Raw genomic sequence first — 26,027 nt, forward strand, 5'->3', positions numbered from 1 at the left:
ATTGGTCAGTCTGTCAGTCTGCATAGCACGTGATCTGGTTGCTCCCTTCCCATCTATAAGGGCTGAGCAGTCCATAAGAGATCAAAGATTGTGACCTTGAGAGTTGTTTTTGATTCTCACATGAAACAGGAATTGTCATCACCTGATGCCTTACCTCTGTCACTTCGTCCCAGCGTAAATGCTGCTTGTAATGGTAACTTCCCTGTTTTCCTTTAAGTTTCACAGTGCAGAAAAGTTGCTCATTTTTCCTCTGTGTGACTCACAGCTCCGAGGTTTTATCACTTTCATATCTGGAGGCGGTGGGAGGAGGAAAGCCCTTGAATAAATAACATGAAGGCATTTCAGTTCAGTGTCATCTCAGCATGTTTTGTAACTTTCCTGTTCCTTCCACACTTGTGCAAAGAAAATCATTAGAGACATTTACTATATGCCACTGAGGGTTGCACTCATTAAAGTACAGCAATACCAGCTCTGGGAATTCAAAACAAAATTATTTTCTTCCCACAGAGCTAAGCATCACCTACCCTGGCAGCTGTCAGTCAGTCTCTCCTAATCCATTGGAAATAAATAATTTTTTCCGAATCGGTGTTTTTATCAGAATTGGTTCAGACTCCAGTTTCTTGATCCCATCTCAGCGTTTGCTTCATGAAGGCACGAGTGCTTGCAGGAGCCAGGCTTTCATAGGTGCCTTGCCAGTACTGCTTTGGGGATGTGGTTCACCTTTGTGTCTCTTGATGCATTGCACTTCTTTCATCCTGATTTAATGACTCTCAGGAACTGGGTCTTTCACCTGTGGGGATGAAGCTGTCCTGCATGGTGTGAAGGTTTGCTGTCCTCAGAAGCACCTCCCCACGTGAGCTTGGACGAGCAGAGCCAACTCCCCTGGATGTGCAGATGGTGAATTAGTGATGTCCGTCTTAAAATGCTGGATGCTGTTGAGCAGGATGATGGCCTTCTATGGATGTGTCTTGCTACTGAGGTTGCCTTTTGTTGCTATTGAGGTTGCCTTGAGGTAGACAGAGGGGAGGGCAGGATCTGGTAAAAGATTTCTGTAGGATTTGGTCCTGGCTGTATATTGGACCTTCAAAGCTGGTGCTAAGCAGCACTTGGGCAAAGCAAGGATTTGGGAAGTGCAGAGAATGGATTTTTGAATGTTGAATGTGAATTACACTTACAGGATCAGGATACATTACACTGACACTTCCTGTGACAGCAGAAATACTGAAATATTTATCATAACGGGGTGCAAAAGCATTCCCACACACATCTAGTTCTACTAGTACTGCATGGTGATCTTGACGCTTGCTACAGAGCTGGTTTATATACCTATTTTGGCTGGGATAGTGGTGTTAATTCTTTGCTGTCACCTAGCCTGTCTGCTTGAACTCCACCTCCTGTCTTGCCTCATCTTGTCCTGGCTCTTCAGCCCATTGCTGGTTTTTGCCCTGGGTAGGCACAGTGCTGCTGTGCAGACAGGAACAAAAGAGGGGCATGGGTCTGTGCTGCAGAGGCTGCGAGCCAGCTGTGGTTATGGTCCTTATATCTTTGTGAAAAGTTGGCTTTAAAAAGTCAAGTTGGAAATAAAAAAGGCAATGGTGTGAGGTGGGTCAGAAAGGAAAGGTAGCAAGAGCAGATGTTCAGTTTGGTGTAAGAGATGCAAAGATAGTGCAGCAGGCCCATGTCCAGAAAACCTTCTACTAGGATCTCAATGCTTCCCTGTCAATTGCAGCCCCCCCTCTCTTGCATCAGCCTGGATTGCATGAAGCAGAACAACCTTTGGAAAAAAAAAAAGAGGGATTTTGAAGGTGGGCAGGTACATTTGTACCAGGCAGTGACAGTAGCTCAAGCTGATTGCCTGGTTGGGTGCTGCCCTGCTCAGCCTCGAGCTCATTCCCATGACTGAAAATCCAGCACTTCTGTCCCCTTGCAAGGGATTGTCTGGTTCTGAGGGAGCACCACATCACAACATAAATACCCTCCGTGGCTGGAGGTTGGGCATGTGCTGCAGGTCCTCAGGAGCCTGGAGGAGTGCTCCAGTTGGTTTTGTGCTGCAGCTGCAAGGCATTTCACGGGTGGGATGAATGAAAGGGTGGAAAATACTCCAAAATGGAGCTTTTTTTCTTTTTTATGAAGCATTTTCTTTTAATGGAAGAAGTCAGCAATGGAACAAAAGCTTTTTTTTTCTTTCCATTTTGCACTGAAATTTAATGGTCTCTTTAGAGAGAAAGGGCTTTATGGCAAGAAAAAGGAAAGAAGCATCTGTGAGATGAAGTGAACATGTGCATGTTTGTCACCAATCCCCCTCTTTGCCTGGTGAGTGCCCTGCACGTTCAGGGGAGAGCCCTTGGTGTAGCCTGCAATCTGCTTTGCCATTTGTCAAACTGTGAAGCTGCTGTGGACACATCTTTGTGGCTCTCATGGTGAGGGCTCTCCTCTCCAAGGAAAAATGTGTTTTTCTGTCAGTCCCTGAGCATCTAGATGAGAACAGCTATGCCAGGTCAGATCAAAGGCTTCAAAGCCAAGGGTGCTGCATCTGGTCTTTGAAGATGAGTCCAAGGGCAAGCATGCCTGCAGAGCTATGATCCTATTGGCATCATGGAGACATAGTGGGGTGGCTTCTGTAACTGGAGTGGAACATTGGAATGGAAGGATGCAGGCTCTTTAGGAAGGACAGGGAGGGGAGATGAGGAGTGGGTGTCACACTCTGTCAGTGAGGAGTGCATGGAGCTCCGCTTGGGAATGGACGAGGAGCAGAGAGCTTGTGGGTCAGGATTAAAGGGAGGACAGGGACAAGTGTTGTTTTAGTGGGGGTTTGCTACAGGCCATCCAACCAGGAAGACTGAGCACATGAGGCCCTGGAGACAGTTAGAGCAGCCTCATGTTCGTGAGCTCTGGTCCCCATGGGGGGCTTCAGCCACCCTAATATCTGCTGGAGGGGACAGCACAGCAGGGCATAAGCAATATGGGAGGAATGCATTGATGATAACTTCCTTCTCCAAATGACAGAGGAGCCAACGAGGAGAAGATGCTATGCTGGACCTTGTTCTCACCAACAGGGAGGGGCTGGTGGGGAATGTGAAGTTCAAGGGCAGCCTTGGCTGCAGCGGCCATGAAATGCTGGAGTTCAAGATCCTTAGGGCAGCAAGGAGGATGTACAAGCTCACTACCCTGGACTTCAGGAGAACAGACTTTGTCCTCTTCAAGGATCTGCTTGGGAGAGTACCATGGGATAAAGCCCTGGAGGGAAGAAGCATCCAAGGAAGCTGGCTGATATTCAGGCATTGCCTCCCCCAAGCTCAGGAGCAATGCTTCCTAACAAAGACCTCTCCACTGCAGATAGGTTGAGATAGCTAGGTTGTGCAACCTGAAAAAGAGAAGGCTCCAGGGAGAACTCTTAGTGGCCTTCCAGTACTTAAAAGGGGCTTATAAAAAAAGAGGGAGAGCAACTTTTTACATGGGAAGATAGTGATAGGACAAGAGGGAACAGTTTTAAACTAAAAGAGGGCAGGTTTAGATTAGATGTTAGGAAGAAATTGTTTACTGTGAGGGTGGTGAAGCACTGGCATGGATTGCCTAGAGAAGCTGTGGCTGCCCCACCCCTGGAAGTGTTCAAAGCCAGGTTGGATGGGGCTATGAGCGACCCAGTGTAGTGGAAGGTGTCCCTGCCCATGGCAGGAAACAGGTGTTGGAAATAGATGATCTGTAAGGTTCCTTCCAACTCAAACTGTTCTATGGTGCCATGATTATATGATTTTGACTGAGTAGTTGTCTTCAATGGATGCAGGTAGTCAGCTCATCCATCAGATGCGCCAGTGCAGGCAGATGAAGTGACCGGTTGGGGTGTCTGCTCAGATGGCTGCTGATCTGCCCCAGCAAACCATGGAGAAAATCTGTTCTGCCACCAGCAGGACCAGCTAACCTTGCACACGTTTCCTTCCCTGCAGATGTGCCGGCGAGTGTACAAAGGGATCCCACTCCAAGTGAGAGGCCAGGTCTGGTCACTTCTGTTGGATGTCGAGAAGATGAAGAAGGAGAATGAAGGAAAATACGAGGTATGAGCTCTTCCTGGCAAAGACAACAAGAGCAAGGTGATGAGGAGGCTAGATTGGTTGGGGAGGCTGGTTAGGTGGGGCTTCATCAGTCAGGGCAAGTTGGACCCGTGGTGCATGCAGGCGTCTCCATCTCCACTGGCATGGGCAGGAGAGAAATGGGAGTTCTTGTGGGGATGCTTTAATGGGCAGGAGAATTGCATGGCCCCTGTGTGCTCCCTCACAGGGTAGCAGCGTGGTGAGTGCCCTAGGGTGTGTGCTGGTGGTGAGGCCTCATCCTGTCTGTGAACTTCTGCGACCTCTGAGGAGGAAAGGCGTTTTATACCCTTTGCGTTTTCAGTGGGGACTGAAAATACAAGTGGTATAAACTCTTTATCAGTGGAAGTACATCAAGCTGGGGTCTTTTAGCATGTTAGCTGGCTGCTTTCTGTAATATGTTGCTTCCATCTGTTGTGCTGGGAGTTGCAAGCAAAGTTGCTGTCAGTTTTATTGCATCTTTAGGGAGAGATGCAGGAAAAAGTGAGGGAAGGCTTAGCAAAGGTACCGCTCACAGTTCCCTGAGCTCCCTGGGGTGATGCAGAGTAGTCACGAGTACCCTGGAGCAGGTAGGTGCTAGATGGGGGTACCCCAAACCTCTGTGTGTGCTTGAAAGTTTGAAATCCCCAGGTGCAGCAAGGTGAGAAGCCCTAAACCAGCCAGCAATCGGTTGTTAGTCAAGAAACCAAAATAAGGGTGGGGTGAAGGCAGATCTTGTAAGTTGGTTTAATTCTGAGCACAGGGTCCTGGCTTACCACTTAGATGTGCAGCCAAAAGTTAACTGACAGCATTGGGAGAGCTTGGATTGAAGGGGATTCTTTTATCTTCCATCTTCAATTCTTTATAACTGTTGTGAACGTTTCTATTAAAAATCAATATTAAAAACTACTTTTCTGTTAAAAATCACTTCTTTTCTCTGCAAGTAGGAGAAAAGCCTGCCTTGCATTGCTTCCTACCAGAGCGCTGCATGCTTCAGGCTTGGATTCCATGTCATTAAATAAGCAGTTTCTGTAGCATGCATTGAACAGGAACCCAAGTGACAGGGCTTCTTGTATTTGTTATTTTTATTTCCGGTGTTTTGGCTCCTTTCCATAGGCAGTATGGTAGCCTTTGGTTGATAATTAACTTATTTTCCAAACCTCTGTTGTGATTTAGCTTGCATCACGTACCAGGGCGAGGTGTTGTGGAGACAATTATTTTTCAGAGGCAGGAGGTTGAGTGCTGCTTCCAGCAGGTATTTCTAAAAATCCCTGCCTATTAAGCGGGATGATGATAACGCTCATTATAGTCAGTCAGGCATAGATGTTACTGGTGAGGTGCCGCTGGGATGGGGGCACAGGCAGGGGCTTGGGGAAGGCGGGCTGGGCTCACTGCAGTCAGCAGAGATAAGGAAGATCTCCCAGAACACAGATTAAAATTGTACTCCCTCCCTCGAAGCTGTGCTACACAGGCAGGGAAGCAATCCAAGCAAATGAAAGTCGAAAGGAGTTTATCTGTGCTCCAGAGGGGTCTGCGATAAACAGGAGCTTCAGGGCTAATAAGCTTTGCTGGATGCAAACCCTCTACAAGCTCATCTTAATCTGCCTCTTCTTTGGTGCCACCTGCTGCCAGTAATTAGCTCTCTCCTAATTTCCTCCAGGAGAGGCTCAGTGCTGATCCTGGATGAGGGGTTTTGCTTTCAAGAAGGGACTAAGCCTCAGACTTGAGTCATGTAGGGGCTGGTCCCAAGGCCACCCCATTTCTCCCTGGGGTGTGAACTGTAGCACAAAAGCCCGGAGGCTACCATGGGACATGCCATGCTTAGTTTTGATGTGGTTGTGATGCTCTGCTCCTCTGGGGTTTGTTAGTCACAACTGGAGGGCTTGAGGGGAGCTGAGAAGGCAGCAGGAGAAACATCTTGGCCATGGGGCAGAGCAGAGGCATCCTGGCTTTTACCCGCTGCTTTGTACAAGGTCTCTGGGACAGGACCTTCAGCTTCCCAGCCTCTGTTCTGCCACCAGCTTGCAGGGCTCACAGTGCTAATGAGCTCAGCAGAGCAACTGCAGAGCAGCTGTGGAACCCCCAGTATACTTAAAGAGGAAAAAAAGGAGAATAACCCAACCTGGGTTTTCTTTTTTAACATCTGCGCAATTACTAAAGTCTTCTGAGTGCATGGAGACGACAAAGTGCTGTGCAACCTACCTGCTATTCAGATGCAGTACTTCAAAACAAACTGAAGTAGGGTTATTTACAGTCTTTGAGAGATTGCCATGTTATTCTGGCAGGGAAAACAAGAGGGACTTTAGCGGGGAAATTTGAACTGAACTGACCCAGTGGATATGAATAATCCTCTTCTCTCAGGTAGTCTATTTGCTTTATAGAGGACAAGTATCCATAAGATGCAGAGAGCACAGTATTTACAGCAGGGAAATTATGTTCTTCATCAGACCTTCACTCTGCGGCTGCTTTTATCCTCCCTTGTCTTGTGCAGGCAAAAATTCAAAATAGCCCTTATACTGTTGCTTCTCCACACAGTTGCTTTCAAGGTTGGAGTTAATATTCCCAAGATGCTGTGACTGCCCAAAATGTTGACCTTTTGATGTTCCCCAGAGCTGATGTGGCCACCTCAGGAGGTCAACAACAGCATGGAGGCACCTGGTATCAGGCTGACAAGCATTCATAGGATGGAAGCTGCTGGAGCAGATAATAAGCATCTGTGCAGATGTGTTATTTTCTGTCTCCTGTGTCAGCCCAGGAGGGGTCCTGAACCTGGGCTTAAGGCAGGGTGGGCTTGCTGTTCATCTCCGCTGCCTCGAACCTGCCGGTGGATTTCAGTCTGCCCGAGCTCAGTCACAAAATGTATTTTCTTCATGCAGTTGGCTCCGTAGCTATCAAAGGAGGAGGGCAGGATCACTGGCAGTATCTAAAGGCTGTGAGATGAGATCCTTGGCTATTGCATAATGGCCTTTGCCTGCAGCACAGGGCTGAACAGTGGGTTACGAATGGGACTGTGGTGGGATTTGTCCATGGAGCATCTTCAGCTTGAAACTCTGAGGGCACAATTGGTTGAGGGGGTCTTCACTTTCATTTGAATTTTCCTTTTTTTGCACTGGACTTAAGTCCTTTGTCTATGTGATGCTGCCTTAAATGATTAACCAGCATGGAGGGAACATGGGAGTTCTTGGTTTTGGGTTTAGTTTCTCTTCTGGTCTCTGCTGGTTTCTTTAAATTTGCACCAGTCCAAGGGAATACCCCAGAACTGCTTTTCTAATGGAAACTCCTTAAATCTTATATGATTCTCTTCTGCAGGGCGAGTAGTAGTTGGAGATCATTTCAGAGTCTGTTATAACAGTTTGGACTTTGTTATGACTGAGCCTTTGAAAAGCTCAGGGACTCAGTGTGTACACCTGCATGTTGGTTCCTTAAGGAAGTTTATCATTCCTTAAGCACTAACAGAGCTCTCAATGCTTTATGATAGCCAGCCAGACAAAGAAATCAAAATAAATCAAAGTGGAATTTAATTGTAAAGGTTTTAGATTCTGAAAACTCAGTATCTGCATTGGAAGATGGGCGAAGGCTGGGTTGGCAGCTGCCACTGTCGTAACGTGTGAATGTGGGGTCGTCCCCTTCTCCTGGGCCAGCAGCACAGACAAGGGGTTGGGGATTCACCTCCAGGCTGCATATCATTGCTTACTGAAAGGTGGCAATGTCCCCTGCTCTGGATACCTCTGTGCAGCTCACAAGCTGCCACTCCTGCTGTAGGAAGCCTGACTTCCCACTGTAGGGGGAGAGGCATGGACTTAGATGGTGTCTGACTTCTGCCTCTTGTCTGTCCCTGTCCCGTCCAGCAAATGAAAGAACAAGCAAAGTGTTTTTCATCGGAAATCAAGCAGATAGATTTGGATGTTAACCGCACCTTCCGAAACCACATCATGTTTCGGGATCGCTACGGAGTGAAGTGAGTACAGGAGGCTTCGCGGGGCTATACAGACGCCGGTGGCAGTGGATATGGGGGGATGAGCTGGAGAGGGGCCAGCAGTCCCCTGGTTTGGGGTGGCCACCGGCACCCTGGCTCAGAGCAGCTCACAGGAGAGCAAAGCCATCTCTGCCTGCTCCTCAAACCCTCACCACGCAATACAACCCACACATGTTGGGCTGCTGATTCTCCCTTCAGAGAGGTCCACACTGCACCACATTCAGCTCCAGTTCTTGAGCCAAGCACCACCAGCCTGTTGCAGTGCCTTGTCCCCCAAGGTTACAGAGGGCTTGGTTTGGGATGGCTGGGATGATGGAGTGGGCCCATCAGGATCTGGGTGGGACGGGGTCTCCACAACAGATGGAGTCGGAGAGGTTTGACAAAGTGGCTTTGTCACTTGGATGGGTCACACCTCGCTGCCCTACACAGTCTCTGAGGAAGTGCTTTCTAGTTTTGTGAGACCTGCTCCTTGCAGGAGGCTCCTGTGCAAAAGGCATAATTGGCTGGGTGTTTTCAGGGTCTTTGCTCTCTGTGTATGCATTGATGTGGTCACAAAGCTGGAGACTTTGGGCTCAAGTGTTTTAATATCCTTCTTTCTCCCCAGGCAACAGGCACTCTTCCATGTCTTGTCAGCATACTCTGTTTATAACACCGTAAGTAGTAAGTCCAGTCAACATGAATAGTGTTGTGCTTTACATGTATATATATATATATGTAAAGATTTTTAAAAAGCATTTTATATATATATGTAGACAAGTATGTTTGTATGTATATATATATACAAAATATTTATTTTATATATATATATATATAAAATAGACACACACATATTTAACCAGTGGTAATTCCAATTTTAAGTCCTAATGCTGGCTTATACAGACAGCTGCAAGACTCAGGCAGTACAGGAGTCTTTGCATAGTTGTTTCATTCCTTTGTTCGTTTTGTCACCTGGTAAATGACATCTGGCAGATTCAGTTTGGGTGAGAGTCAGCAAAGAACAGGGGATTGCCCTTTGGCTTTCCAGCAACACTAGTTAGTCTCTTGGTAGTCTGCCATGTTTCTGCCTTCTTGTCTTACACCAAATGGCATTCCTTGTTATAAACACTGACTTATTTCAGCAAACCAGTCATTTTTTAGCTGAAGGGCATAGGCAGAATAAACCTAAACTAGCAGCTGAACCTACAGCCTCCATCTCCGGGAGGGGACAGTTACCCCATGAGGCACAGAAGATGCTCAAGGGGTTAGTCAAGGAGCCTCCCTCATACCAGATAAATGCTTATCACATTTATTTATTGTTTAATTACTTCAGTGCTCATATGGCTGAAGGAATCCAAAACAGCATCAGTCACATGCTGTTTGTCATCCCATCTCCTTGAAGTAGCTGCAGGCACCTCTTATGTTGGGTTTCTGTCCCTCACCCTCCAGGCTTGAGCAGGGAGCAGAGGCATGGTGGGGTAACAGTGCCTTCAAACCCCTCACCTCCTGCTGGAGGCCCTGTTAGAGCAGGTCTGGAGGAAGGGCACAAAAATGGTCAGAGGGCCAGAACCCCTCTCTTGTTAAGAAAGGGTCAGAGTTGGGATTGTTCAGCCTGGAGAAGAGAAGGTTCTGGAAAGACCTCATTGCAGCCTTTTAATATATAAAAGGGTGTTATAAAAAAAAAAGATGGAAAGACTTTTTATTAGGGCACGTAGTGACAGGACAAGGGGCAACATTTTTAAACTGAAAGAGATATGTTTAGCTTGAACATAAGGAAGACGTTTTTCACAATGAGTGTGATGATGCACTGGAACAGGTTGCCCAGAGAAGCTGTGGATGCCCCATTCCTGGCAGTGTTCAAGGCCTGGTTGGATGGGGCTTTGAGCAACCTGGTGCAGTGGAAGGTGTCTCTGTGCATGGCAGGGGGGTTGGGCGAAATGATTATGCAGGTCCCTTCCAACCCAATCTACTGTGAGTCAGTGATGTAGTAGATGCTGTAGACATGTGGGAGCTGTGAATTTGGACATAAATGGTAAAGACATTGAAACAGGGCAAACCTTGAAAGAGGAGAGGGAAGCATCGGCAGCCTGACCTGCTTCTACAGTTTTAGCATTATGGTAGTAAGCGTGTCCCTCTTGGCTCTTGCAGGAAGTGAGCTACTGCCAAGGGATGAGCCAGATTGCAGCCATCCTCCTGATGTACTTGAATGAAGAAGATGCATTTTGGGCACTGGCACAGCTGCTGACCAATCAGCGACACGCCATGCACGGTAAGGCTGGGGGGGATGTGGATGGGTGTCTGGCAACAGAAGGGAAGGCTGTTTAGTTGGTCAGTAGAGCCTTGTTTCTCCTCACATACTTGTTTAATTAAAGTGGGTAAGGCTTAACTATATACGCAGCCTGACTATGGAGTTGAACTTTGCTCTTGGAGGCAGACAAGTTCTTATCAGAAAAAAATTAGTTTTATCGACAATGAGCTTTAGTGCTCAGTAATTAACACTTCCACAGAGGTGTTATCCTCCCTCCAGAGTGCTTTGCCCTTGGCAGTAAATTAACTCAAGATTATGAGTTTATAAGAAGTCTCACAGAAGTACATCCAAGAGCATCCATTAAATGTGGATGTAAGTCCACCACATGTGCTGTATTATTTTACTTCAAACGAATTAAAGATCCTTTCATCTTACTTGTGGTTATTTTATGGGCAGAGGGCTAAGCCTTGATAACTCTGGACAGTCTTAAATGTGATTAACTGAGATTACAGGGCACTGCACAAGCTTGTAGTGTTCAAACATCTTCAGGTTTTCTCTGAACCTTGGTGAGCACTGAAGTGTGTTCAGAGAGGTCTTGGCCAAGCCAAGTCTCAGGCAGGTGGGCTGGGGAAGGTGCATGGTCTGGTCCATGGGGCTGGTTGAGAAGGACCAGCTGAGGTTGGTCTGAGGGTCCCATTGTCCATGTAGATGGAGTGAAGGACGGACTCTGGGAGAGAGGTAGCTGGGCTCCCTGTGGTCCAGCTGACTTCAACAGGCAATTGAAGAGATGAGTTTCTAGAAAATCAGGCTGTCCCTGTCCCTGCTCCAGAGCTTTTCTGATTATTTTTTATTTCTCTCATCTTTTCTTGTTAAGGTTTTTTCATTCCTGGGTTCCCGAAGCTGCAGAGGTTTCAAGCTCACCACGAACAGATTTTAAACAAACTGTTTCCCAAACTGAAGAAGCACATGGTATCTCTTTGCTATCAGTCTTCCTATAAAATAATACCCCATTTTAATGCTAAAGCAGTTAATGTAATGTTCTGCCAAACAGATGCACAACTGAACATACTTCTAACCATGTTGGACTGCTTCAGCCACAGAGAGGCAAGCATTTATTAAATGGAGTGCCCCAACCTTGCTGAGGCAAATGGTTATCATTCGCTTGCTGGTCATCATTAGTGGAGGGACTGCTAAAATCTAAAGGCTTCCCTAGGAAAGCCAGGCAGAAAGGCTTACAGGGCCTGCAGCAGAAGGAGCTGTTCCATACAGCAGTGAGGCTGGACTGTGTTCTTATACCAGCTGCAAAGCCCAAAGTCTGATGCTGAATTTTCTGGAGTCTTAATTCAGTAATTATTAGCTCCAAGTGCTTTGCTGTTTTTTAAAGACAGGAGACACATAAGATTTGCTGTTGTGTTTTGTTGCTCAGGCATGTCCAGTTGGTTTTCTTTCTAGCAGATGGTACAGGCCTGTTTGATAGCTGGAGAAGCATCTGCAGGACACACCGACTGCAGTCTAACATCTTAGGCAACTGTTTTGCAACACCTGCTCCCTTTTTTTTTTTTGCCTTGTCCACCCTTGCATTTGCTGTAGACAGTTGGCATTCAGTGGCCAGACTCCTAAAGTTTTCTTATGCTACCAAAGGGCTTGGTGGCCCCCAGCTCCAGGAAAAGCTGCTTATATTTCCATCAGTTCCAACAGCTCTTACTCCATACTACAAACGAGCCAGACCTGCCTGTAAAAGTGAAACAGGGCCAGGACAGGTTTTCACTTAATTATGGTCACCAGCAGAGGAGGGAGGGTGGGAATAACTCTGAAAGCTGCTTCATGCCTCCTGCTCCTGAAGGCTCTCCAGGGTTGCAGGTACTCAGCACCAGTCAAGAGCAAAGGCCTGAGTCAGACGTTAATCCCATGGGCTTCTTTCTCTTCCCACCCCCACCGCTCTGTTGGCTTTGCAGCAGCGGTTATGTCAGTTCTGTGCACGGGCAGAGCACTGTGCATCCAGCACCGTTAGACAGGGGTGATGATGGTGAGGTTTTTAAGACTTCCTAAGAGCTTTCCTTAGCCTGTCAGGCTGTCCTGCTCCTGCAGCAGCCATGCCATGCCATGCCATGCAAATGAGGTGGTGCTTTTAAAGCTGGCTTGACTGTGCTCGGAGAGGCTTGCATGGGAATTGCTATGGAAACAAAAATGGTCATCTGCAAGGAGTGAGTGGTTTGGGTTCCTCAAAGGTTTTTGTAAATCCCTTGGAGTAGGTACCAGGCCAGAAAAGCTTCTCCTAGAAATTCCTGTCCCAAGTTGTAACTGAAGTCTGTCGACATCGAGGATTGGCCAAAGGAGGGCTTCAAAACTGGTATTTAAAGCAGGGGCTTTGTTGGGAGACAAACCACAGCCAGATCCTGCAACCCAGACCCCAGCATTAATGAACCAACCAACCAACCAACCAACCAACCAACCAACCTCCCCCAAAGCCTTATGAGCTGTTTGAACTTCCAGCAGCCACCCTGGTGAAAGCCTGTCTCTCTTTGCTGTCTCCCCCCAGGACAAAGAGCAGATGACTACAGGGATTTATACAACCAAGTGGTTCCTGCAGTGTTTCATTGACCGGGTGAGGATGCTCTGGGGGTTTTTTGCTGCTCTGCTGTTTGCATGCATGGTTAATCTGCCAGGGATTTTTTCTAAATATCATACTTTGAAGAAAGTGTTAATATTTTATAAGGTGGGATACTATGTACATTCTCATAAGACAAATTAATAAAGGAGAAGCTAAAAATAACTGCATGTCACTGATGACAAACCAATTCCTGCTGCCTCATCTAAAGCAGTTGCTGGGAGATGGCTCAGCAGCAGCAGCATGAGCTTTAAACTTGGGAGAGATCTTTCTTTTGCCCACTGGCACTGCTGCAAAGGCAATTAACCTCACTTGGGCTCTGGAAACAGCATAGGGAGGAGAAGAGCTGGGGGCACAAACTTCAACAAATAGCAGTGTAGCAGCTGCAGGCAGACGAGAGGGCTGGGACTGGAAACGTGTGAAAGCATGAGAAAATTGCCCTGATTTGTTCAGAGCTAATTTGCCAGTCCTGAGCCAAGACTACTTTATTTTTAGGGGCAGTATTCTGCTTGCACACTTGAATGCAATGTCCAGACTTGCTAATGTTTAGGACATCTGTGTGCCCCAGTCTCAATTTTCTGATGCCCTGTCTCTTGTAAAACAGTGGATGACCTCCTCCCCTTGAGAGGGGACTCACTGCTTTGCAGTCTTTCACTAAAAGCTGCATAAAATGCAAAGTCTGCAGTAGCATGTGGCAAAAGAGCTGCAATGGTCAGTTGTGCCAAAGTCTGGAGTGCAGCATCCTAAATTTGAACTTACATGTCACAGTAGGACCAGTACAGACTTTTTTGTTAGTGAGATGCCTTAGATCTTTGCTGGGAGGTATAAGGCTCCTCCATCACTTTGGATATCAGTTCACTCCTGTTTGTCAGATTGGGTGTGGGTGCAAATGAAAACCTCTTGCAGAGGTGTTTCTAGCAGGCAGAACTAAGTCTGTGTATAAGGAAAACCACTCCTCTGGACACCAAATGAGTGATTTTTTAATGCTTAGTGAGGCATCATTGGGCTTTCAGACCTATCCCCTAAATAGCTCTTTTGAGAAATTTGGATGCATACAGGAGTTGTTTTGTGTGCTTGCAAGGCTGAAAGATGATGGTGCTCCCTCCAGGATAGGGGAATCCATGTGCTAGCATGCTTGTGAGGAAAGCTTCTCATTTTTCTGCATTCATGGATGGGTTTTAAGTACTTTCCCAGCCACCCAAGGTTGTTAGCTTTAAGGCAAAACCATAGATGAAAAGATATATTTCTGTGTAATAGATGAATTCATGACTTCCAGAGCCTAGCTGTGTTGTGTGTTTTGGTGCAAGGGGGTGTAGTGATGGCACCAACCTCTGTATCATCATCCCTTATGTGTATTTGTTTGTGTATTTGAAACAGACGCCCTTCACCCTCACCTTGCGGCTGTGGGACATCTACATCCTGGAAGGGGAGCGTGTGCTGACAGCCATGGCTTACACCATCCTCAAATTGCACAAAAGTAAGGTCCCAGCAGACTGTGTCCCGCATGGCCCTGCGTTGGGCTGCCCTTGGGCTGCCGACCCAGAATGCTTTGCTGGCCACTTCCAGCCTTCTCCAGGCCCTGCGCTGGCCACAGAAGTCACAGTCCCGAGCTGATGCTCTGGGGATGAAATGAGATGCTGCAAGGGTTGATGTGCTGTGCTCATCACACACAAACCTCACCTGCAACGCTCCCAGCTGCCTCTTTCTACACATATTCTGTGTATGTGCCCCACATATTCTATCAACAGGCTTTTAGGGGCAATACCGACAGCAATTGCCACACTTTGCAGCATCTTCCTTTGCTGCATCTTTGCAGCATCTGTCTGCAGAACTCTAGGTGGTGGTTCAGCTGAAGAGTCTGTAGAAGGAGAAGTAAATCCATTAATATACTTCTAAACTGATCAAAACCTGGGTTTCTTGCATAACATTAGAGCAGTGATGTTTCTGCCATGAGACTTTTGTGACTTTGAACCCCTCTCCTGCCATAAGATCGCAGCCCTGCTCTGTCACTCTGTGACCTTGATCTGGGGCAGGAGTGTGTGCTGGAAACCTTTAGGCCAGCGGGATTTTTGGGACTGCGTGTGTTGGCTTCTGCAAACAGCCCCCCACTCTTCCTTCAGTTAAATGAAGAACAGGCTATCCAGAAATAAATCTTGAAGTATCCTGTTTGTCTGCAAAAAGCTGGAAACTGGCAGGCAGGCAGATGTTTCAGCTTGCCTGTGAAATCTCTCCTCCCTGAGGAATGTGTGGTGCAGATTGGCATCCCTTCCTGCAACCCATTCCAGACTGTATCCCACCCCTGCCTGCAACCCTGGTGAGGGCCAGCACCTCTGCCTGCATCCCTGCCTGCTGGCTGGTGCAGGTTGGCATCCCTGGCTGGTGGTAGCAGCTGCCAGCAGTAGCTGTTCAGCCTGACACTCAGGGCCTGTCTCATGGAGCTTTTCCTCCTCCTAGAGGTATTGGTGAGAACTTCCAGAAATGGCCCAAAACGTGCATCCTTGTCAGCACAGCTCCCAGCCTTGCCATTGTCCTGCCCTTGCAGAGCTACTGCTCAGAGGTGGCACAGGGATATGTACATGTATTGATGACCCTGAGCAACAGTGGAAAGGTGGGAGAGGGGCGAAAACATTCAGGCTGTCTCACTGCAGAGTGGGAACAGCAGCAGAATCCCAGATAAAACCAAAGCAGTGCAACCCACGCTCATGCTACCCTGCAATTTGGCTGTGCTGCTATCATTACTGTTTTCTTCTGTTCCCCAGAGCGCTTGCTGAAGATGACACTGGAAGATTTACGTGAGTTTCTGCAGGAGAAAATTGCTGCTTCCTTGCAGTATGAGGACGATGCAGTCATCGAGCAACTGCAGGTGTCAATGACTGAACTGCGAAAGATGAAATTTGACCTCCCACCACCAGGTGGGTAGAGGGGAAGGTGGGCAGCCCAGCAGGGACCAGAGCATCCCGCTGGTTAGCTGGGAGCTGGGGCAGCCCAGAAAGGCTGGCACCTGTTGGGTGGAGCATCTGCCTTCCTTGCATTCAGGGCGTACAGAAATGGACTGATGCACAATTTTGGTCTTATTTTGTTTTCTCTGCTTTCAATGCAGCAAAGCCTGAAGAGTTTCCAAGGAAACCCCTGGGCCTGGAGCTCTCTCTCAATCCAGTAGCTGTAAAGGACAACCCAGCAGCCAACAGCCAGAATGGCCGGGTGGGTGAGCACACCCTGGACAGGGAGCCCCATCCTCACAGAGTTCCTGAGGGACCAGGAGGAATGACAGTGGTGGAAGAGAGGATTCCCACTCTCCAGGGCAGTGAAGCAGCGGAAGCAACAAACTTGCCTCCTCCTGGTGGGTGGCCACTGGAAGAGCAGGGCCGGGTGGAGCCCATTGTGGACGGGCAGCCATCATCTCTTCTGAAGGAAGGCGAGACACAAGCCCATCATCACCTCCTGCCCACGGCCCTGCCTCCAGAGGAGCCTCCTCTTGCTCCTGACTGTGCCATGATGGACCATGGAGTCCCCCTCCATGCCCCAGCTGAGCACAGCTCCTTAGACTCCTCTCTCCAAAACAGGCCAACTCCTCCTGACTTGAGCACTGCTGAGCTTTCCACTACGGATGATGCAGTATGGCAGCCAAATCCTGCTGCCCTGCCGGCAGAACAAGCATCTTCCCTGTGTGAAGATGCAGCGCTTGAAGCACCCCCCCACCCCCTGCTGGGCAGCTGCCGGCGTCTCTCTTGCACGTCACAGAACGACGGCTCCCCCGAGGGTGGGCGCAGGGAGGCAGTGGACCAGGAGCGCTGCGGAGCAGTGCTGCTGGGCAAAATGGACTTGAAGCGCTCAGCATCCAAAGCTGCGTCCACAGGAGAGCTCACCAGCCTGCAGAATGGGCTGGGGAGCACCGCCAGCACTGTGCACTGGCCCAAGGACAGGGTGGCAGGAGGCAGCGTGCCCATCTTATCCAGCAGCGAGCCGGAGGGAGCAGAGCTGGGTGAGGGCTGCCCCTTCCAGCAGGCATCATCCCCTGTGGTGGAGGGGAACAGCCCCTACATCGTTATCAAAACTGTCACTCCCCTCCACCTGGCCCATGCAACAGAGCAGGACTTCTTGAACAGAAAGCAGGTGGCATTGCCTCTGTCAGAGACTGGGCACCCCCTGCCTGCCACCTCCACGCCACCAACTCTTACGCCGGATCCGGAGGAGGTAGATGTCCAGAAAAGCCTCCAGAAACCATTAAACGCACTGAAAGCCCCACGACCCCCTCTGAGCCCCAAACCAAAATTACCACCACAGGTTGTCAAATCTCACTCAGAGAACAGTTTCCTTTCAGGCTCTCCTCCCCTGGCAAAGATGCCCAAATCAGTGACGTTTTAGTGGAGATGGGGGAGGCGAGGGAGAGGAAGTGGGTTCTGGAGCAGCACCCCTGCCTCATTTACAGGATCCCCATCCTTCAGCAGGGCTGTGTTGGGGTGACAGCACAGCAGCCATCCTATGTTGAGCTGTGCTTTGGTACGTGTGCCCAGCGAGGAGACGAAGCAGGGGCCACCAGCAACAGGAGACACCAACAAATTGGATTTGCATCTTTCCTATGGACAAATTGGAAAGTGATTTCATGTTTTGTTCCTCAAAACTCCCTGAGCCACATGGCTTGGGGGAAGAGGCAGGGCTGGTGAATGTGTTGCGTGTTTTCTTTTGCTCCTGCCTGCCATGGGTACCCATGGCCAGAGAAGCAGGCATAAGGCATAGGAATCCAAGATGCTTTCTTTAAAATGCCCCATCAGCACAGCCACAGCATTGGTTTCAAAGGCCTTTGTAGCAATAGATCTTTATTTCATTTCCCAGACCCATGGTTGTAGGCAGCAGGATTTCCAGGCAGGGCCACGGCATCCTGGCCTGCTGCTCCCTCTATGCAATTCCACAAAGCAGTGCCCAGCTGTACCCAGCTCCTGCCGCAGCGGTGGATGGTGTCCCAGAGAAGAGGTTTAACAGCTGCTGAGTCCCTAAGGCGTCTGCTTGGTGTTACCCCGGTGGAGGACCACCAACAGGGTCATTTTTTCCCAAGTTCTCAAGGTGAGAAGGCTAGTGAAGAATGTTGAGCCTGGTCTCTTGAGCTGAGTGACCTTTCTGCTGGCCTTTCCTTCGCAGGTCCAGCGTGGCGAGCAGGCTCGCTGCCTTTTTATTGGCCAAACAGAAAAAGGGATTGCTGCCTTGGGAGGCCTGTCAGCATGAGCAAGCTGCTGGAGGTGCGATGGCATCTAATCACAGTGCCCAAGCTGAAGTCCGCTTTTACTTTGAGCAGGTTAAGTGTCAGGGTGGAAAGGGCATAGGAGTTGGGGAAAGGGAGCACATTGCCCAGGGTCTGATCTCAGCTCTTCTCGTTTAGACCACACAGAAATTAACAACCAAGGAAGGAAACCTGGGCATGATGGGTGCCCACATGCACCAAGTCCTGGTGGCCTGTCCGTCTTCTCCCCATCCCGGAGTGTTGCTGCTGCACAGCCCTTGCCATTGGTTGGAGATGTGCAGGGACCTTGGGACACACCCCACTGAAAGAGCTGGTCCAAAATCCTGTTCCAGCATCTACTGCATGCCTAGAGGTTGAAGGGCCTTCATCAGGAAGGTAGATCAGTGGAAGAAGCAAGAAATAAACCAGTCTAGATGTGCTTTTTGACCTTGCAGTTCAGAAGGGGTGGCTGCAGGTGAGATTACCACCCCTTCAACAGAGACTCTGAGCAAAAGCTCCTCTAAGTTTCTAAGGAGACTTAGAAAACTATTTTTTTTATCTCACAGGCTGCTTCAATAGCATAACCTGATCTGAAGCCTACATGAAAGCCCAGCACCAAACCTCCACTAAATTACTTAGTGGGGTCTAGGAGTTGGACTCGATGATCCTGATGGGTCCCTTCCAATTCATCACGTTTTATGATTCGATGATTTATCAGGGTTTATTTTGCCTTGTGTACGTGTGGTTGGTTGTGTTTGTAGCAGGAAGAGTGTCAAAGGGAGCACCCGATCTTTGTTTGGATGTAGCCAGCCAGACCACAGCACTCTCAGCTTCTGTTGCAACCCCTGCTCTGTCCAAGGCCCCATCTTCTGCTGAGCTTCCAACCTTGGCTGTCCTCTCCCTCTGCAAAGCAGGGATAACTCTATTAGCTACCTCGCAGGGGTGTTGTGAGGAGTCAAGTGTTGCTGTTTGAGGAAAAGTGCTCTATGAATGTTCAGTATTTGTGTTTTGAGACACCACTGGTCCTTTCTAGGACAATGGTGCTTGAGTTGTTTTTAATTTAGAGTATGTTTTCCTGTAACTCTGCATAGTTAAACCTATTTGTGTGTTAAAATACCTGAGCAGTATTTCAGGACAGATATCCGTTGCCTTTTGCTGGCAGCTCACTGGCCACTGGAGCTGACTGTGAAGCAACGAGAAGCATCTGAGGGCTGTTGGTCACATCTTGGCTTGGCTTCTGTAGCCTGAGGCTCTGTCCTCTCCTTGAAGCCTGCATAGGACTCCTGCTAATGCATCTGAGCATTTGGCTCATGCGTGCAGGAGCGGAGACCTTTCCCCTCATTTTGACCTATTTTCCCTCATTTCAGGCACACAGCCTTGGCACATCATGTTGCTTGTGCACCTGGGCTCCTCATCCAGCATGTCTGGGATGTTTTGCAGTACTAACATGTAAGAAGGTGGTTTGCTCTAATTTTGGAGAGCTGTCAAATGCATAGTACTCATTGCATAGCGTTTGGTGTATGATGTTCAACATGAATTTTGAGGGGGCAGTTCCTACCCTTCAAGACCTACTGGGAATGAGCAGCAAGGTCCTCAGTCACCTCTGCGCCTAGGGGAAGCCACCAGCTGGTTTCAGTGACCTTTGGACCAGGCAAATAAAGGCTCCCCCTTTCCACCAATGTGCTTCTTGCTGGGAAGGTCTTTGAGCTCCTCACTGTGCCACCTAAGAAGCTCTTCTCCAACCTACAGGCCCTGAAAGCTGGTAGGTTTGGGAAGAGGCCCTTTGCCACTGCTGGCTGGGAGCCAGCAGCATGCATTGCTTTCCTTGGTGTGATGCTCTTACTTCAGCACATCAAAGCATGATCTACAAGGAGATGACAAATCCTGCCTCCTCTTGTCTGCAGACCTGCCTCTTGCTGCAGACAAAAGTGCAGCCATGGCAGGTCTGTGGCAGCCAGGATGGGCAGGACCTGGCCCATCCTCAGCTCTTTTCACGGGGAATAGGAAGGGAAGAATGAGGGTGGCAGCTCAGCAGGACAAATTAACTGGCCTAAGCCACTTGCCTCTTACCAAATTAACTGGTCTAAGCCACTTGCCCCCTGCCCAGCCTCTTATAACAGTGTCAGCCCCTTGGCAAAAGGCACTCTTACTGTGAGCAAACTTGGGAAAGCAGCTCTCCCTGTCTTAGCCCTCGCAGCCCTGAGACAACTCTTTGCCTTGCTGTCTTCCATGTCAATGTAAAGACCATTGTTGTGGGTTTGGGTTTTTTTGGGGTTGGTTTGTTTTTGTTGTTTGTTTGTGATTGAGCACTTTGAGTGGCTGCAGCATCGGTGGGCAGCAGGAACCATGGAATTGAGTTCCAGTATGGGACTGTGGTTGAGGTCAGGGTTTCTCAGCTGTGCACTTTGAGAACCTGGCTACCATCTGCTTTTCTTTTTAATTGCTTTTCTTGTTTACAGCGTGGAACGCTTCCTCCGTGACTCTTTCTAATGTATTATAATTATTACTTTAAAGAAACATTGTTATGTCTGTGCTTTTTTTTTTTTTTTTTGCTTTTTTTCCTGTGTGGTTATTTTTTTTAAAGGAAGTTTTTTTCGGGGGAGAAAAGTTATCATTCCTTTTTACGCTGATCCAAACTGTCCAAAGTATTTGATGCTGTGTTTTACATGGTTGTAATAATAATAATAATGGTTAAAGAAGTTTAGCATAAAATCAGACTCCATGAGGTTTATTACAGTGACAGAAGCTGCAGCAAGACTGGTTGCCTTCTCCCAAGTGCTAGCCTGGTTCCCTGGGTAAGCTTCAGCTGCAGAGGGTCCCCCCTACTTCATCTCTGCTTTCCTCCCGGCTTTTCTACTGTAGTTAAATCCAGGCATCCCCAGCAGCAGTGGAAAGAAAAATGTTTCATCCCACATAGCCCTGTCCTCTGCCACCTGAGCAAAGGGCAGTATCCTGCCTGCAGCTCCTGCGCATCCCATCTGACACATGGCCCCTTGCCCAGCAGCCCCTCTGCAGCTTCTTTTTTGGCCAAGTTTTTTTGTTTGGAGTTTGTTTTCCTGGCCGGAGGCAGTGCTAGGAGGGTTGGACAGGACAGGGAGCAGGTGGACACAGCTCCTTGCACAGCAGGTGGGTGGGTGGGTGCGACTCATGAGTCAGGACTGAGTCACGTTTATGCCAGTCACTGGGAGCGTAAGGTGGGGCTGCTCACAGCTGAAGATGAATTTTACAAAGCTGTGTCTGAGCAGTACCTCTGACATACCTCAGATTTCATGGCCACGGCTTCCTGCATTTAGATGACCATGGTACTGTTGGCTTTGGGGTGTTAAATGTGAGCAGTATTCTAGCTTCCCTAAGAGAAAGCAGCCATTTGTTCTTAAGCAACATGTTTATAGTAAACACAGGGACATCTGTCTCTGCCAGAGTAGCACAGAGGGCACAAAGACTGACAGCAATTGGAGGGGCCAGGATTACCTAAATGCCACCCTAGGATTTAAGAGTAGTGCAGGAAATTGGCATCCCTTTGTATCACCTGCTGGGTGCTGTAGGCTGGTATTCCTGCTTCTATCACTGCTGTGCCTCACCTAAAAGAGATCCAATAGGAAAAAAAATGCTCCTATCTTGCTCTCCAGTGTCTTTAAGTTAGCTAATTTACATTAACTGTTTAAAACCTGGTCTGCAACACTACCAAAAAAACCAAACCTGCACCAGTAAACACCACGGAGCAGGAGTGCCCTGAGGATGCAGCTCTTGGCACATCTCCTGTGCTATTTCACACTGGATGCCAGGATGAGCATGGGTGAGACATCCATGGGCTGGAGTGGAACAAACCTTGACCCTTCTGTGTTTCAGGCACCCACAAGCAGTCTGGTTGCACAAGCTGCTTTGTGTCACCTCCCAGCCAACAGCCCCAGCTGGCTTTCAGGTAGTGGGGAGGAAGCAGCCAGGTGGAACCAGGTTTGAACATCTGCCATGGTTGCCTAAATGACAGGCACTACAGGGATTAGAGATGGCATTTATCCAACTGCAGGAACAGCCTCCCTGCCAAAGAGGGAGCAGAAGTGTCCAGAAGGGCAGAGTTTTCCCCAGGGTAGGTGAGTTGTGCTAGGTTTGAGGGATGTGTTCCTTTATTAAACAGCCTTGGTTCACTTGGTAGTTGGAAAAAAAAATGGAGTAAGATACTGCTTACAGGTATCCTTGATTCCCACACTCCATGTATGTGCCCAGTTGTGGCCTCCTAGCTGTGGCAGGGTACTCTCACCCTGCTCCTGCAAGGACTAGGGACAGGCAGGGCTCCACCACCTCCTCTTGACAGCATCCCTCCAGCTAATGCAGGAGCCACAGCAGTACCCAGCCTTGAACTGGTGCTTAATGGGGGTCACAGGTAGGGTTTTGGGATGCCAAGCACCCACTGCAGAGTCCTCCCCAGGGGGAGACCTCCCCTGGGACTTGCTCACCAGGTAAGCCTAGGACTTCCACCCCTTACCCAAGAAGTGAAAGACCTCGGGGTGAACATAAGCCTTGTCTGGTGTTCAGCCTAGGCTAAATGCCAGGCCTCCAGCTGGTGCCAGGAGCACCAGGCCATGGCATGCTCCCTGCTGCAGGGAGGTGTCAGCATGGAAAGTACTCATGTCCCTAATGGGATGGGAGGGCAGACAGCCCCTGCATCAGTCAAGCAGCACCCCCTGCCCTCTCCTATGTCCCCCCAGGGCCTGGCTGCTGCTCACAGGGGACAAAGAGCAGGGCAGTCCCAAAGCCCAACATTACCAATATCCACTTGCTAGACAGCACTGGGACCAGTGGCAAATGAACTCTGTAGAAGGTATTGAGGCTGCTGCCTAAATTCTAATGGCCTTGTCAGCCAGGGACTGGTCCTCCCACAGCCTCTTCCCCTGCACTTGGTATTTGCCAGTACTTCCTATCACCCTTTCCCTGGTGGAGCCACTGCTCTCGTCATGGCTTTCAGAGCTCTCCATTTCCCAGGGCTGATCCCTGTCCAGAAACGACCCCAAGGCAGAACTGCAGACTCCCCAGGCTGTGCTCAGCTCTGGTGCCCTGCAGCCCCATATGGCTCCTGTCCTTCCTGGCTCATGAACAGTCAAACCAGCAGTGCCAGGAGCTGGGACAAGCGGGTGGCCACTTCCATCCCTGTTGCTTGCTGGGTCTCTGCCAAGCCATGGCTGCACTCCTCACCCTCCCTGCCCACCACCCACAACATGGAAAGCTCATCAACCCCCGTTGTGTGCCTCTGCAAGGCTTCAGCCAGTCAGCACTGAATAATTGATGCTAAGTGGAGCCTGGAGCAGAGCCAACCTGAGGGAGGGAGCAAGCTTTGTGCTGGTTTAGGCTCTGGTCCCAGGATGGAGTGGGGGGAGAGAGATCTGTGTGCTGTGTCCGGCAGCTCTGCGCCCCAGCCAGTTTGGCTGAGGGGCAGTGTCAGAGTTTGGCTGGGCCTGGGAATGTTCCTCCTCTTCGCCCACTGTGCTGCTCACCTGCTGCCATGTCCTGCTGCACTGCTCACGTGCTTCTCCTGTGCTGAAAGGGGCCATGGCAGTGGTGGCTGAGGGTTGCAGAGCAGAGCAAGGGCACACAGAGCACAGGGTGTGCTCCCCCAGCCCCAGCAGCCATGGCTGGGGCTGGTACCTTACATCTGCTAAGCCACAGACTCTGTACTCAACACACAGAGAGCAGGGCCCATCTGCCCTAAGGGGAAAGGAGCTGCACGTGAGGCCAGCCCCATCTGCCTGTCCCAGTTCCCACCATTGCTGGGGGTCCTCTGAGCAGTGTCACCTCCTTCCTACAGCACATCATCTACAAAGCAGCACATGGAGAACAGAACAGCCTGGCAACTGAAAGAGGCAGGTCTGACCCCTTCTCAAACCATCTCCCCAATCCTACAACCTCAGCAGCTGAGGAAGCCCACAGGGCATACACCAGGATCCTGTGCACCTAGAAGGATGTGGACACCAAGACAGTGCAGGAGACAAGCAAACCAGAGGTGAAATAGTATCTCAGTAGTTGACGCAGCAGGTGGTCTCATCCCACAAGCATCCTCACTCACTGGCAGCAGTTACAAATGAGCCCAAGATGGTGATGGAGATGGCTTTGAAGGTACACACAAAGACATGAATCTGAGGGACTGAAGTCACCAAAGCCTGGCTTATTGAGCCCTATTCTTCCACATAGGAAAACAGGCTCCTCCTAAGACACAGAGAAAGGTAAACTAAGAAACTTCCATCTTGGTCCAAAAATGGTATGAGGTCCCTTAGAGGTACCTGTGGATAGACAGGGTGCAATACCACAAGCCCCTGCTTCCAACTATCCCATTAAGAGCCTGAGCCACTCTGGTGCCCTGGAGGCCACAGCCTGGCTCCACATCAGCGCCCAGCCCCTGGGATACCTAAGCCTGCAGACAGACTTAGATAACCTCAGGCAGGCAGTTGCCTGGGGAAGCTGGTTCTTGGAGTGGCTTTGCTTACCTTTATGGCTCCTGGTGGAGGCAGAAAGTGCCACTTGGAAGTACCACTTAGGCTGAAAAGGTCTGCAGCAGTGGCTGTAGTCCTGAAGGGAAACCTGGTCTGCTCCTCTTTACCCAACCAGACTGCAGGTGAGGAGGATGAGGCCAGCATTTAGCCAATGCTTCTCCATAAAACTCAAGCCTTTCATTCAGCTACCCTTGCCACTACCATCACATCTCAGGTCTCACTCCAGCAATGAGCCATTGCTGCCAGCTCCTGAAAACTCAACCAAGGTGCTTGCCAAAGCCTTCAGCAAGCACCATGTGCTCATCTGTTTTGGCGTCACCATCTCTGCTGGCTTAGGAAAATGCTTCTGTGGAAGCCCTGAGAGACCAAAAGGCATGAGATCTGTTCCAGCATTTAATCAGCATCTTTAAGGACTTGTAAGCAATTACCTCAGTTGACTCAGCTGTGATGTCTCTAGAGCCCCAACCCCCCTGTAATAGGGTGTGAGGCTCTTGAACAATGTGAGAGAAAAACATACATTATACATCCTGAGACATGTGTACCTGACCAGACTAGAACAGACCTCGTCAGCTATTCTGTCATTTAAGTACAGGTTCAAAGGTGGTTCTCCTTCATCACAGGAGATGCAGTGTCAACAGATAATCAGTAGGATGACTGAAGCCTTCTCAGAAGTGGTGCTCACACTTGCTGGAGCACAACACCAACTTTAGTTCAGCCTTGCCATGACCAGCTGAAGAGATCACAACAGCCAAACGTGAGCTGATGTGTCAAATATAGCAAAAAGCTTTCCTCTGTGGACTCCTGCAGCTTCTAGCTATGCAACAGGATCAGCCCTTCAGAATAATTGTACATTCTGCTCACCTAAGCTTGTGCCACAGAAGCGGAGTTGAGACAGGCAACAAACTCCTTGTCATAAGGGAAATGACTGCAGCATCCGAAAACTGCATATTCCAGTCCATGTACTTCTAGAACAAATGTGCCTTAAAAAACTATGGGAAAAACCAACTCCAAACCCCACAATTCCTTCTCCAGGCCTACATTCACTCCAGTGAAACTGAAATTCTGACATTACTTTCAGACTTGAGAAGTTCAGCTAGCAAGCAGACAATACATCATGAGCTCATATACTGACGTTCTGCCTGTCATGGCCAGCAAGTTACTGTCCTGTACCCAAATTACCAGCACCAAGGTAATAAGTGAAAAAGCCAAATCCAGAGGAACAGCTCCACCTGAGAGAAGCGATACAATCTGTTTTTTGCCTACAGAAAAGATCAGATCAGATCACAGCTGATGTATCTTACTGCATATTGAAGATCTGTCACGATTCTCCTTCTGGAAACAAAGATGCAGCACTACATTAATACACAATTAAAACATGATTTCCAGAGAAGAGCTGTGGTGTCAAGCTTTTAGCAGCTTTTTGCTCCCAAACTATCTCCAGCTTTCAGCATGGACTTG

At 49.1% G+C, this 26,027-nt stretch overlaps 1 protein-coding gene across 2 annotated transcripts in view; it reads left to right on the forward strand.

The window, feature by feature from the left end:
* Nucleotides 1-20,604, forward strand: part of LOC103754180 (USP6 N-terminal-like protein) — a 66,002-nt gene extending 45,398 nt beyond the window's left edge. For both annotated transcript variants that reach the window (XM_029963341.1, XM_029963340.1), the window contains 9 exons: nt 3,945-4,052; nt 7,913-8,022; nt 8,645-8,693; nt 10,165-10,285; nt 11,139-11,233; nt 12,804-12,869; nt 14,250-14,349; nt 15,632-15,784; nt 15,973-20,604. In XM_029963341.1, the coding sequence (XP_029819201.1) occupies nt 3,945-4,052; nt 7,913-8,022; nt 8,645-8,693; nt 10,165-10,285; nt 11,139-11,233; nt 12,804-12,869; nt 14,250-14,349; nt 15,632-15,784; nt 15,973-17,237 (2,067 nt within the window). In that variant the 3' untranslated portion in view covers nt 17,238-20,604. The remainder of the gene's footprint in view (nt 1-3,944; nt 4,053-7,912; nt 8,023-8,644; nt 8,694-10,164; nt 10,286-11,138; nt 11,234-12,803; nt 12,870-14,249; nt 14,350-15,631; nt 15,785-15,972) is intronic.
* The last annotated feature ends 5,423 nt before the right edge of the window (nt 20,605-26,027 follow it).

Source organism: Manacus vitellinus, unplaced genomic scaffold, assembly GCF_001715985.3.
Source record: "Manacus vitellinus isolate BGI_N305 unplaced genomic scaffold, ASM171598v3 scaffold_59_pilon, whole genome shotgun sequence".
Classification (NCBI taxonomy): Eukaryota; Metazoa; Chordata; class Aves; order Passeriformes; family Pipridae; genus Manacus; species Manacus vitellinus.